This window comes from Periophthalmus magnuspinnatus, chromosome 16 (assembly GCF_009829125.3).
Source record: "Periophthalmus magnuspinnatus isolate fPerMag1 chromosome 16, fPerMag1.2.pri, whole genome shotgun sequence".
NCBI classification, from domain to species: Eukaryota; Metazoa; Chordata; class Actinopteri; order Gobiiformes; family Gobiidae; genus Periophthalmus; species Periophthalmus magnuspinnatus.
Genome location: NC_047141.1, coordinates 16,287,013 through 16,300,952, shown reverse-complemented (window position 1 = coordinate 16,300,952; position 13,940 = coordinate 16,287,013). Strand labels below are relative to the sequence as shown.

The 13,940-nt window shown below is 39.2% G+C and overlaps 1 protein-coding gene across 2 annotated transcripts in view; it reads right to left on the bottom strand.

Moving 5' to 3' along the window:
• znrf2b (zinc and ring finger 2b) overlaps nucleotides 1-13,690 on the bottom strand; it is a 46,620-nt gene extending 32,930 nt beyond the window's left edge. The window contains exons 1-3 of one of the 2 annotated variants that reach the window (XM_055227706.1): nucleotides 13,170-13,658; nucleotides 12,717-12,932; nucleotides 12,142-12,347 (exon numbers count right to left, since the gene is read on the bottom strand). In XM_055227706.1, the coding sequence (XP_055083681.1) occupies nucleotides 12,142-12,347; nucleotides 12,717-12,932; nucleotides 13,170-13,306 (559 nt within the window). In that variant the 5' untranslated portion in view covers nucleotides 13,307-13,658. Of the gene's footprint in view, nucleotides 1-12,141; nucleotides 12,348-12,716 lie in introns of both variants that reach the window. The other variant, XM_033980434.2, reaches the window with a different exon arrangement.
• Between the last annotated feature and the right edge of the window lie 250 nt (nucleotides 13,691-13,940).

The window sequence follows — 13,940 nt, the reverse complement described above, 5'->3', positions numbered from 1 at the left end:
TGCTTTTTCCCATGATTAGACTTTGATTAAACATTAATATTCACACAAGGAGCAGAGTGTTGTTGTTGATGGGGTTTTTTTTTGACCTTGTGAAAATCACTATGGAGGGAAATGCATCTGGTTCAGTTTAGGTGAGAAGTTATAAGCCTTAGATTATAGCTACAGACATTATTAATCTCATGTTGTTAGCCTATATGGTGCATTGTAAAGTAAGGCAGATTAGACAGTTTAAAGTTGTGTCATGGAGAGAAACGGTCTTAAGTATACTTTGGCAAACATTACCATTACATCAACCCTTTGACGATGCTATAAACAGAAAGGGTCCAGGATAAATAGAGCTGATTGGATCCTTTAGAAATCTTCTCTGTCAACTGCATTAAACTTCTAAAAGTGGAAATGGATAGTGTATAATGAGTATTGATCATTATTAATTATAATAATGGTAGAGAGGGGCCCATATGGATTTTTTTTTTTGGGGAGCAGATACCGATCCAATATTTTGCCTACTGCTATTGCCAATATACCAATATACGTAAAGATCACAAATTAACTTTTCATTTCTGTAAAAATAATAAAAAATAATAATAAGAACACTCTTCTACCTTCTGTTCAAGAAGGGTACACAGTCATATCCGACACCAATATTCATTACCAATATTATAAAGTTATACAAGAAATTAAATCTGGATGGTTTCAAGCCCGACTGTCTTACCATATCCGGACAGGTAATAATACTGTTGTCTTTGTTCTGTTTTCATCAAGAAGGTCAGAGTTAAACATGGAAACTGGTGGTGAAGACTTGTGCTTGAGGCAAAACGTGAGAGTCGACTTTCTAACGGCTTTATTCCCATGAGGCTGCAGGAGATATGCTCATTAGATCAGAACGTGTGATAATGACAAACAGCAGTTCAACAGGAGTGAGGCAGAGTTCACAGCAGAAGAGGTGAGACTGATGCTACAAAGTGCACAAGAAAAAGACCTGCGATGTTGGTGTCAAAGGAAGAAGGAATTTATCATTACAATTTATAATCAGCATTGACACATTATATAAACAGTATATGGAAATCCTTGCACGTAGGGGTGGGGGATATTGATAAAAATAAATATCTTAATATCATTTGGGATTATATCAAATTATGGCAGTCCACCAGACACATGCGAAAGCATAGGCCTGAAGTATTATCCAAAAAACATGCAGATATATCAAATTATGCTCTTTGAAATATTACATGCCACACTTCGAAAAATGCTTATGTTGTAGCCTTTGAAATGTATATTGTTTACAATAGACATATACTTAATATTCCAGTTTTGCATACCTCCAAAACAACAATTGCGATATTATAAAATGTTCGATAAATCTCCAACCTCTAATTGCAAATCTAGCTTTGAATGGACACTCCACATGAAACATAGCCATCTTTGCCATGTTAACCTTTTAGCACATTCTTTACTCTCAAAAATCATGCCTTTCCAGTTATTTAACCTTACATTGTCCCAAGCTCCAACACAGCAGCAGAGCCATTAGCCGACTCAGTTTCCCTTTGTCCTCCTCTTTACCACCAACTGTGTCAATGCTCCCAGGGCAGAGAATTCTCTGACAAATTATAATCTTAATTTGCTAATCTGTAAAAGCATATTTTAATTGTATACAGTAACACCTTTTGCTTGCGCAAACTGAAAATATAATACCAGAAATATCTACACCACCATTACAATTTTTCTTTATAAACTGCGTGAAATGACTTTCCACTGGAGCAGCAGTTCTGTAGAAAATCTGTAGATAAAGAGCGGTGAGCTCCTCTGAGGTGCACAATCCAATCTCTCCAACTCAGCCTACGTCCACAGAGCCCAGGAAACAAATCCACTTTTTAAAGTTTAGTCAGCCTCTGAAGGCAGGCAGCTGGACCTCCAGAATATATAATCAAATGGCATTAAAATAACATTAAGAATTTTTTTTAAATGTGCTTTCTTCAATTAACCTTTATGTGTGAATCACTGAGATGAAAGGTCATTAAAGGTCATTAAAGGTACAGTATGTAACTCTTTGGAGGTGGCATGTCACCAGTTTGTTAAAACCAAATTTCAGAATATTTTCTATTAAGATAAACACATTTTATGCCACACTGTGGAAGATTATAGCTAAAGGAACAACATTCCCATGGAAACAAACAGAAGTCCATCTGTGTTTAAAAACATGCATGAAGTGGAAAATTTTGTTGCTGGGAAAAAAACTGCAAAATATCACTGAGTTTCATGAGGATGATTTGGATGAGACCAGACAAATGTTGCACCTGTGCATTGACTTGACAAAACAACAAGGAAATAGGTCTGGACATGTTTGATGATTCTGTAAACTTCCTAAAATGCGACAAGGAAAACTATGTATGCTGCCAGAGATGACCATACTGATAAAGAGGGCTATCAGAGCCAGTTTTATTTCCTGCACATCTGAGAGGTCCTTTTCAAACCTACGGTGACTAAAATCCTATCTACGTTCAACAATCGGACAAGCCAGGCTGAACCATGCTACTTTGGTAAACTGCCACAAAACTGTATTATGTCAACAGAGACTGGATGACATTGGCAATGACTTCATCAGGTCGTCTACAGCGAGTAGAAGACACCTTCCTCCTCCTGTGACAATCGGACTCCGTGAGTAAAGATTGGCTATATGCCTTTGGTATGGTTTCTTATCCAAAATTAAAAACAGACTATTTTTGACTATGTGTTTGTATATTATTTACACATAAAAACATAGCACATTGTTACTGAAGTTGAGGGGAGGTACCAGATGAGATCAACCTGAAAAAACATAAATCAGTGCCTAAGTTTGGAGTTGTCTTTTGTTTCATTCACGCATGTTTAACACAAATCCTGCTCATTTAGGCTGAGTACCACATTTCATTCTGTTCCACCTTGTGATGTCATTTGGGAATACAGGAAGTACTTTAGTGTGTTTTTAAACCCCATACACTACAATGATTTGGATAAGTTCAGCCCTGAAACCAATCTCTACTGAACTAAAGGTAAAAGGTAGCAGTTCACTTGAAAACTACCGCTTCATGACATCATAAGGTGGAACAGAGTATTTTGAGCTTTGAAGATGTAGACAGACTAAAACATATGAGAAAGACACGACATTCTAACACGGCTTAAAGCTCACAAGTATCCATTTTGTGTAATATAGGACCTTATAACTCTACATAAAAGATCTTTGAACCATTATCTCAGTCTAGCACAAATACCATGTTTGCCCATGCAGGGAAACTCCACTCCACACTCCAGCTGGCACAGTGTCACTTTTACATCACTCTTAAAAGGAGGTTTTGAAGGCATACCCCGCCTGAGGGCATCTGTACCGGTGCACAAGGGGATTTTGGGCTTTCAGATGCGGCGGGTTGCTGTTCATATCTTCGAGACAGTCAGACACTGGATAGATAATGTCTGCTCTTCATCTGTAGAGCTTTCATTTTTCTTTATTACAATGTCACATCAAACACATGCAGACAGCAGTGTATTTTGGTGAAGTGAAGTGTATTTTGGTTGTTCAACTCATTGTTGTACCATGATAAAACATTAGCACTTCGGCCATAGCAATTTAATTTAGATATTATTCATTTGGAAGTCCCCAAAATGTCACTTATAAACAGGAGGCTTAAAATCCATGAAGTGCTTAAAGCTCTAGATGCCCTTTTTGAAATAAGTGGGCAAAAGTGAGCATGGCATCTTGCAATATCACAATCTTGTCTTAAACCTGAATTCAATTAACTGATATGTAATATTTCATGTTAACAGACAAACAAGCCAAAATACACCTTATTTACACAACTAAATTTGCTTAAGCTTAGACAGCAAAAAAAAACTTGAGTAAAATAGATTGGTACCACCACACTGGAACGTTAGCTAGACACTCAACGGTTATTTTCAACTCATTGTCAAATATTCTGAAACTACAGTTAAAATACTGGTTTCATGTTTAAAGAGAAACAAATCTACATCAAATATGTCAACCAAGTCCGACATGCGGAAGTCAAGCACTTGTGAAGGACTGAACAGATTAAAATGGCCGAACAGATTAAAAAAGACCATTGGCCAGATATTTTCACTGATAAAATATTTATATCTGAGAATAAAACTCATGTGGATGTCACATGACAGTTCAAAGAGTCATGGAGGAGGATCTGTAGAAGGGTTGACACAGCCAAGACTGAAACCAGCCCACTCCAACCATAACAATATGTCTAAGGATGGCTCAGGCCAACACCAATATCCAATATTTTTCTTACTGGAAAGCACAAATTGTTGTGTCCCTTGGCAAGACACATCTACCCAAGCCTACTCTTGCTAAATCATTATTGCAAGAGTTAGGGCATCTTCTGGCAAATTACTGTGAAACTTGCTTCTTGTGGCAACCCTGAAAACACATTTTATTTACTACTTTGGTGACAACTGGTCCACAATGAAAAGTGCCACCCAGTCCAGTCCCAAACATGAATAGGTGAAAGAAAATATGGTACAAGATGCCAAAAGACCTATCCAAGTCGTCTGATATAGAGCTAGAGTAAACAAAACCAAAAGTAACTGAATTGACACAATGGCAGTTGCCTCAGAAAAAATGTTGATTTGATCATCAGAAAACAGAACAGAAAATGAAACAAGGAAACAATCCATTTTCTTGTCTTTCACTGACCAATGGCTAAGTGAGCTACAGACTGTGATTCATCCTGGTTTTCTCAAGACTGCATATCACATCATCTTCAATATTTCCTCCAACACTTCCAAGGACCAAAGTGTACCTGGAACACTGCTGCTCATCAAGTTGTGAAATAGATTTGTGTGGTGTCTTCCTGCTTTGTCAACAGCATCAAAACACAGTGACCGCAGATGTTTGCTTAGCCGCGATGTTATATTTCACACAGTGGGGGCCGTTCTATCCAGTCTTTAAATAAAGCTGCGGCCCTGCTAGCGCAGACAGAGAAGAGGCAACACCACCTGCTAACATCCCACCATCACATATGTGGCCGTCTGTGCACGAGGCAGCATGGTGGAAATGGAATGAGATGATTATTATACAACTACAAGTATATGCAGAGTAGCTTTAACGCTCTCAACACACGCAAACGTTTTACAACCAGTAGACACATAAGCAAGTACATGTTTATGCACCACGTTCTGGGACTGACATTTAAAGTATGTATGTAACTTTTCAGGTGGTGGTGGTGGGGGCGAGGTCTGTCATCCACATTTTTTTTTTGTTGCTTTGCCTGCAATGTTCCAAAATACAGCATTAAAAATACCTTGAAAACGTGCATTCTTACTGTGAGTGTCCCCAATTCTCTACAGATCTGGTTGGTTTGGGGTCGCAATCTGCTCGTCTCCATGGAGATAGACAAGTTTAAGGCCACACTGTGGACCATTCCTGGCAAAGTAATAATATGGAGACAAGCAAGACCCTTTTATACAGAAACGTTACACTTGATTTTACTTAATAAAAAACTATTCCTTCTTGACTTTTAAGTGTCAAGTGTGAAGAGCTGCCTTCACAATTTTGTTCCATTTTATACAGATATTAATGGGTTGAAATTAAATTAAATGACTGCATAAGAGTGAGAATAGTAAAACCCACACTGTGCCAACTTACTGCACTACTATACAATATTAACCTGCCATATGAATACAATAGATGAGAGCTGCTTATAGCACAAAGCACATGCACATTATACACACATTATGCCTCTGGGAAACACTGGGCTTTCCCTAATCAAAAGAATGAGCTGCTTTTATTGTGTTTTGGAGTGTGACAAAAAGTGCACTAGGTATTTGTGCCTATACCATCTGTCTGTAGCAAAACATCATTACTGTCTTAAATTCTGAGGCTGCTAGCGAAGGAAACATTACCAAATCAGCAAACAAGGACTTTGGTTTCATTTGAAAAGACGCCAGTGGCTCTTCAGTGCTGCAGCTCACACGTTGTTTTTCTCAAGAGTTGGTGCTAAGATAATTCATTGCAAAGTTAATGCTGGGTTTTTGCTGCTGTGAAGATAGGAAAAAGACACTGGGGGACTGGCGCAGCACACCAGCAATGTGTTCAGTTTATTATGTAATTAGATGTTACATTTAAATCTTTTAAATGTAACAGTTGGACAGTTTGTTAAAACTTAAGTGTGGTTCAAGTTAATGAGACAAGCTTAAGAGGCAGAGAATTGCACCAATATATTTAAGCATAAATTACAATTGTAGATTATCTTTGTGAATAGAAACACCAATATTACATTGTTACACCTATGGACACTTGAAGGAAATGTTAACACATTCACACTCAAAACCACACACATAAACCAATATTTGTGCACAGACATTGGTGGCAAGTTTGTAAAGTGTCTTGCCAAACCATACAACAACAAGATTCTCATTCAAGATCTGGGGAGGGTCCCTGGACACACCACTCCTGGCACGTTGCAGGTGGCATCAAATTATTGGTCAATTCAGAAGTGAACTATGCCACTTTTAATGAAACTCCCAATGCAGTGGCCAAATACAGGGTTATTGAAATGTATCATATTGTTAGTTATAGTTCTTAAAAAACATGAACGTAAAACCAAAATGACTGAAAGGATAAAAACATTTGTTATATCACTATTTTGCTGAGCTTTGTTTGTTGCAAAGATAAATTGTTTTTTGTTACTCCACTCATTTTCCATTACGTCTTTGTCTGGCTTGTGAAATCTAGTCTGTCAGCCTAATCTCTTAATGATGGATATTTTTTGCCTTGTGTCTGTTAACAGCAGTTCAGTGATTTACACCTGCTGCTTAACCGCTTCCATCGAGTACAATAGAAAGATGACGCAAACTTAAACGACCTTCCACCATTCATCTCCATCTAAAACCGAGATTTGCTTATTGTTACTGTGGAGCCTCGGTGGCGTCTGGGGGCGAGTTTGATGTAAAATAGATTGGCTGGTGGGAGAGAGAATGCATCATGGGCCTGTTTAATCCCTCATTCACAGCCATTTCACGCCAATGCTGATGACTCAGTAGCAGCTCTCAGATTGGTCTAATAGATAATATTTCATTAGGATGCGGTAATAAATGTCGCCGTGCCTTCCCGAGCTGCCTACGCTCCCTGACTGGACATTGGCCAGCTACACGTCCTCCGCCCGCTGCCTCTGCTTTACAATCGGCACACTGCTTCTCTCAAACAGGCCTATTGTCCCCCCATCAAATGCTCACTATAATCAGAGTAATGTTTGTGCAGAAAATTCCAACTTCAGTACATATTTGTTTGTCTTATATTGTCTTCAGAGGTCTTAGTATTATCATGAGAATAAAACTATCCTGAAGTTATCAAAACAGTACCATTTTAAACTTGATTTCAATACTGAGGCTCGATGTTGCGACCCCCATCCAAAAGTCATTTTCAAGCTGATGGTAGTGGTCTGAGAAAACTAGGATTTCCAGGCATTAATACTTCAAATAATGTGGGTACTGATTATTTTCACAACGCTATTTTGGGATTTGGGTGCAAGGGGTTATGTGGAATTAATTTTGTTTTCTTCAATTTTAATATGTGCATTGAAAAAATATATATATCAGGGTCAGACATTTTAATGCTTCAAAATTGACAGATATGTTTAGAAAAACCTCTGACGATCCAAAGCTAACTAATTAGGTGGCGTTGTGCAGGCTTGGTGGATAGTGTTGTCGTTTACACACAGATAAGCACCATACAGGCAGCATGGTGGACAATGATAATTTACGGAAAGCAGCGTCACTGTAAACAGAGCCACAATGGAGAAGACTAGGTTTATGTACACACTGGGCTTGTTTATAAAAGAAGAAGAGGAGCTTGTTGTAGACAAGATGCAGGCTGAAAGAGAAACTAACCACACAGACTGTGCTGGACAAAGAGGCACAGATGGACCAGCACTGAAAAAATACACTCTTCAGTCTTCTCTGCTCCAAGTCAAATGTGTGTGGACTTGAGTGAAATAGCTTTTGTTTTTGGGACAGTGAGAGCTTTACCAAAGTACCAGCTGACCGTAAAATGGAACTCTTAAACCAAGCAAAAGGGGACAGCATGTTCATTTATCCTTAAAACTGAACAATGTTTTACTCATAACTATGTGCTCCCATAACTACAATCTCAAGTCTTGTAGAATGGCTGCGGGGGGGCTAATTATAATCAAATTAAGCCTGCATCTGAACATTATAGCTGACAAATAAGCAGAAATAAAAACTGCATCAAAAGACAAACATGTTATGATTAGCAAAACCTTTATTATGATGATCTGTGTTATGGACAAGAAAGTAGCATTAACAAGAAAGTAGCATTAAAAACAATAAAAACCGCTACGCTATATTTTAAGTAGAATTACCTCAATTGGTTGGCAACAGTCACTCACACTGTAGTTGTATCACCTAGTAGTGTCACTGGGCAATACATTTCCTTATCTACCTTGACTGGAATATTTGCATAATGTTACAATGTCCCTTTTTGTAAAATGATTTCAGTACATGCCCAAGACATGATGTAGACAACTGCATTTGAATTCACATTGTCACATTAGCTGCTACCTGCTAAATGAACTAAGAATAAGATACTTGTGAAACAACATCATCTCACTCACTCACTCTTGATACATAATGGGGCTAATCACAATCCAATCGAAATCGCAATTAACTTCATTAGCAAATTGAAAAGGCTGCAAAGTACCATAATTTCCTCCACAAACAATTAATTATCAGGTCTTATTCTGTACAAAAATTGCTAACCTGATAGACTTCAGAACATGTTTACACAGATCTAAACTGATTCTTGTTCATATTTGAGACTTTTTATCAATCACAATTAGATATTTTTCACACATTGTCCAACCACAGTACAAAACAATTACCCAAACCACTGTATTAGTAAGCCTAGGACATCCATCCATTCCTCTCTATTAATCTGACCATTGATTGAGGGTCACAACGTCCCGCCCTAATGAAGACAGCTAATTAGCCAATGAGTCTAGTCTGCATTGGATTTAAGTGGTAGAGACAAAGTGCCACGGAGGAAACAGACCGCTCACGCCTGATCAATGAACGAGAAACATTCACACAGACAGTGTGGGTCTCCTCAGCTCCCAGTGAGTCAGACTTGTCACACTCTGGAGCCATGAAAGACAGCAGCAGGCAGGAGGCCAGCATCACCGAATCTCACTCTCAGCTACAGCGTCTGTGCAAGTCCTAACAGCCCTCTGCCTTTTTACTTTCACTAAGGCATGTGATTGTGCTACATGCTAGGGCTGGTGTGACCGAAACAAGCAATTTGAGGGAAGTATGTTAAGTATTTGTATCGTTTGCTGTGTTTGTTTTTTTAGATTCTTGAAAGTGGTGATTTTTTTCTTATTTTAGAAAACAAAAATGAACCATGGTCCAAGAATGTTAATCCCAATCACTTAAAATAAAAGTAAAATGCTCTAAACATGCCATATTTGTCGAGCAGCAGTCATTACAACATAGATGTATTCTGCCATCTGAAATACAGCAACTGATTTCTGAGTTTTGTTGCTCCTTTATAGAGCTGCACAATATCTCAAAATTCAATCAAAATTGCAATTTGAGTTGGCGCAATTATCAACTTGCAAGGGCTGTAATTATTTAGATAACACGATGTTCTCTGCAAAGAACAAAATATCCTGTCTTTTTATAGAAAAATCATGCTGTGCCTGTAGTTTACACTTCTACAAACATATTCAAAAAATCATGGTAGTCTTATCAGTTCAGAGCTCTTCTCTCAAATAACCTGGAGTTGTTTACGATGTATACTCTGAATCCTACTTTTCCATGTTTATATTGCATCAGAAAAATCGCAGTTAGATTTTTTTAACACCCAAAATCAAAACTGTGATATAATGAATCAAAAAATATGAAACTACAAAGATAGACAATCTCATGGCGCTTTCTGTGGAATTGGTCTATACTGTCAAATATGGTGCATTTTCTCTTATGTAGAACAAATGCCTAATTCTTATTCAAATCTTTACAGACTAAACCAGGACTGGAACAATGCAAGCTTGGGGAATGCATTAGTAGTAATGACATTTTATATACAGTGCCACCTATAAAGTACTGCTAATATTGCAATAACTGTACGTTTTCACCTCACTGTGCAGCACTAAAGTACTTGCAGACTTTAAAACAAGGTCAGTGGCTGTTGTTTTAAGCTTGGGGGAAAGCTGGCTTAGTTATGTCACGATCTTTAACAAAAGTTGGTTGAAGACTTGGAGAATGCAGCTGTAATTACTCCAACAGTCATAAGAGATCCCTTGTCTGAAAGACACATGGGGCTGACTGGATGCTTTAATGAGTATGAAATTACAGGCAATTCCCCTGACTGTTAGCAGATCTGGGCCTATTTGGACACTTAGAAATTTCATTTTCAATTGCCTTCTTTCATTTTCTCCTGACAAAACCATTATTACACTGCATAGAAAGGGACTTGTTATATATATTGTAAGTAGTTATAATGTACGGCTGTGAAATGAGAAATATGCCATATTGCAAATAAGGAAAGATTTTTTTTTATCCAATACCAAAACCCAATGTCCAATGTCTTTGTGCTGTGGCCAAGCACTCATATTTGATAATGATATTACTCATATTTTAAAACTCATAGCAAAAAGTCCCACATGTTTATGTTAGATTATAGTTTTTAACTTCTCACTTCTCACCGTTTCTCAAAAATTAAAGACAATATATATTTTTCTGGGGTATGCAATCATTTGTTGCATGATTGTGTAAACACACAGCTTTTTTATCTTTATTGCTTTTCTTTATTAGCCTGTTCAGAGAGACAAATTGGTTGCCTGGGATCTAGAAACTTTTTCAGTACTTCAGTATGAAGATGTGAGTCTAGTCACCATTAATCTCACTGCTTTCAGAGGGGCATGATTGACAGGTGGATTAGCCAATCAGGCACACATGGTCTGTCTGTATCAAAACAAATACAGCTGCTTATGAGGAAAAAGATATACGTCACAAGGAACTGGAAAAACATCACGAATTTCTTCAAAATCAATGAGTGAAGTACTAAATGTCATTTTGTTAGTAAATGATAGGTGACCAATGGGCTCCTTCGTTTCACATGCTTTACTGAAAAAAATTAATCTGATTGCACGATCAAGTTTGGTTCTGGCACGAGACGTGACTGAGAGCGTTACAGACAGACTGATAACCATCTGTATAAAAAATCCAGAGAGATATTCTGGATTTTAGAGGCAAACTGATCTGAACAAAATCTGATGCACCAAAAACAATCTGGAAATGACACAATGAAAAAAATATTAGTGGCAAATATCAGCTAATCTATACCAATATCTGGAGAAAACCTGAAGATATTGCAAATACCGATATTTGAACCAATATACAATAATAACTCCCATCCCAATAGTTCTAAAATTGCAAACATATTTTGTACTAGTTGGTTGATCGTTTTTAAAATTAATAGAAAATGGGTTTCAGGATGTGTCCACTGTTACTATTTAAAGTTTGCAAAGAGCGACCAGCTGTAAAATTATACCTTCAAGCTTCAAATCATGTGCAATCTACCCTCTGCATCATCCTCCCTCACACCAATAGCCTTCACCCAGTCTATAAATCTTCTCTTTGGCCTCCCGTCTGGCAGCTTGCCTCAGCATCCTTATATGCACTACTCACAGTATACATTCAATATCCCTCTTCTGTACATGACATATTCTTTCATTCTCTCTGAACGCAAATCACTAGACTCACTTTTCTCTTCCCACCGCACAACATCATCTGTATTTTTCAAACGAGAAAGTGATGCCATACAATTATCAAGAAGCGCCGGCTCTATCAGACATATCAATAACCTCTGAGGCTGATAGCGATCAAAGAGTGATTATGGCTAATGTAATTTCCTTTATGTCCAAAACCTATTTTCAGCACAAGCCAGTGCAGACAATGTCCTAATTCACTTCAGACATCTTTGGATCAAATGCATTTAAAACCAAGCAACAGCAATGACGTCACATCTTGACATCAGTTGGCCTTATCTGTTGTGAAAACACGATGCCCCTATCCTGTATTGAGCAGCCCAGATTAAGAACAATAAACAATATCATTATGAGTTACCTCCAAACAGATGAGGAGAGAGGTGTGCTGGTAGAGATCCTATGAGCAGCCGAGGGGCTTCTTGTCCTGCAGTGCCAGACCTTCCCCCCCTCTCTCCAGACGCTTCCTCTGGGGAGCTGCCTGCAGACTCAGGGGAGCTGTACACCCCACTGCTGCTGGGAATGTTGATACCGGATTGGGCTCGGGCACCGGGGCCTCCCATGGACCTGAGGGGGAGGTAAATGTAATGCAATATTCAAGATTTTGTAACTGGTTGAAGGGGGGGTTTAAAGAATACTTCCCTCATACTTAGTAATAAACAATAGCATATGCAGTTTACATTTTGCTCATTGTAAACTTAAAAAATAGATATTTGTATTGTTGAAAAATGGCTACACAACATCTTTTAACCCAACACAGATTCTGTTATTGTATGGAAGTGGGCGGGGATAGGGGGTAAGTGCAAAACAGACATTTTCTGAGCACTCAACACTCAAATACAGAAGAATATATATGTATTACTCAAACTTACTAGCGGGTCACGTGCTTAACCTCCTAAATTGGTAAAGTGTAGTTTTGTTTTGTTACAGTTTTACCTGCTCCTGCTGGTACTTGCTGATGCTCCAGATGCCCCGGCCGCCCCGTACGCATGGTACCTCATCCCTCCCGTAGAGGTCCTGCTCACTCCGGCCCCATTGGTGCTGGAGGTGCTGGAGGGCAGGTCCGAGCCCGAGTATGCCCTGGTCCGGCCGTTAGCAGCTGTGTTGGCCGTGGGGCTGCTCTGCTTGGCCCCCATCAAGACCTCCAATAGTCTGTTCAAATGTAATAAATGGGGCGACTATGTCTCACCCCAAAGTTAATTATGGCCCTTTAAGCCTAATAAGTTTTTCATTACTATAAAAGTTTGTGGTTGTCCCCTTTTATCAGTTCCATTGTATATAGTTATTCATCCACCATTACCTTCCATACTCATAATATTGTACTATAGAAAGTCAGATATTCAAGCATTTTGGAACTTCTCTAGGCAAACTCTAAAAAGTTGTACATACATTACAGTACAAGATCTAATGGAAAACAGTATTAGCGCTGGGTGGGATCGTTTGCCTTGCAGTACCGCGATTGTCCACAGGTCGCACTGTAGATGGGGCAAGGGGGGGCGGTATCCTAATCCGTTTTCATAATACATCCATGTACAGTGCGTAGATGAGAGCAGCTGGCTTTAAAAACGCGCCATGGCCCCGTCCGTGTGAGCAAACCAAGCAAAGCGTCCCTGGGTGCAAAGTTAACCTGTCCATATGTCACCACAAGTAAAGAGGAAACTTTGGAGGGCGTCATTGTATTCCGTCAGTGGTGCACGCGCTGTAGACTCGTCCCGTGCAGACCCCGCTCTCCTGTCCACTGTGTCCCCGCTCTGCCGTGCCTCGTCCCGGGCGCAGCTCCTCTCTGCTCCCCGTCCCGCTGCTGCACATCGCTCACGAGGAGGAAGTGATGGAGGAGAAAGTCCCGCACGGAGCGCTCTTATCAGCTGCTGCAGCCACTGAGCGGAGGGCGACAAGCGTCCACGTGGCACGCGCACTTCCGCCGTAGACCTTCACAATAAAGTTACGCATTACGCATTTTGTGAATGAACTGCAACACTGCTGCTAAAATAAGGAGGGGTGACCTTGAAGTTTATAGCACTTACCTGATCCTGACCACAGCATTATTAAGATGAGTTTAGTCTTTAAACCTGGTCGCTTTCACACTGCCTATTAGAATACAGCCTATTGATTAAGACTAAGAAATGTCCAAATAATTACATACGCACACATTTAAGCCTG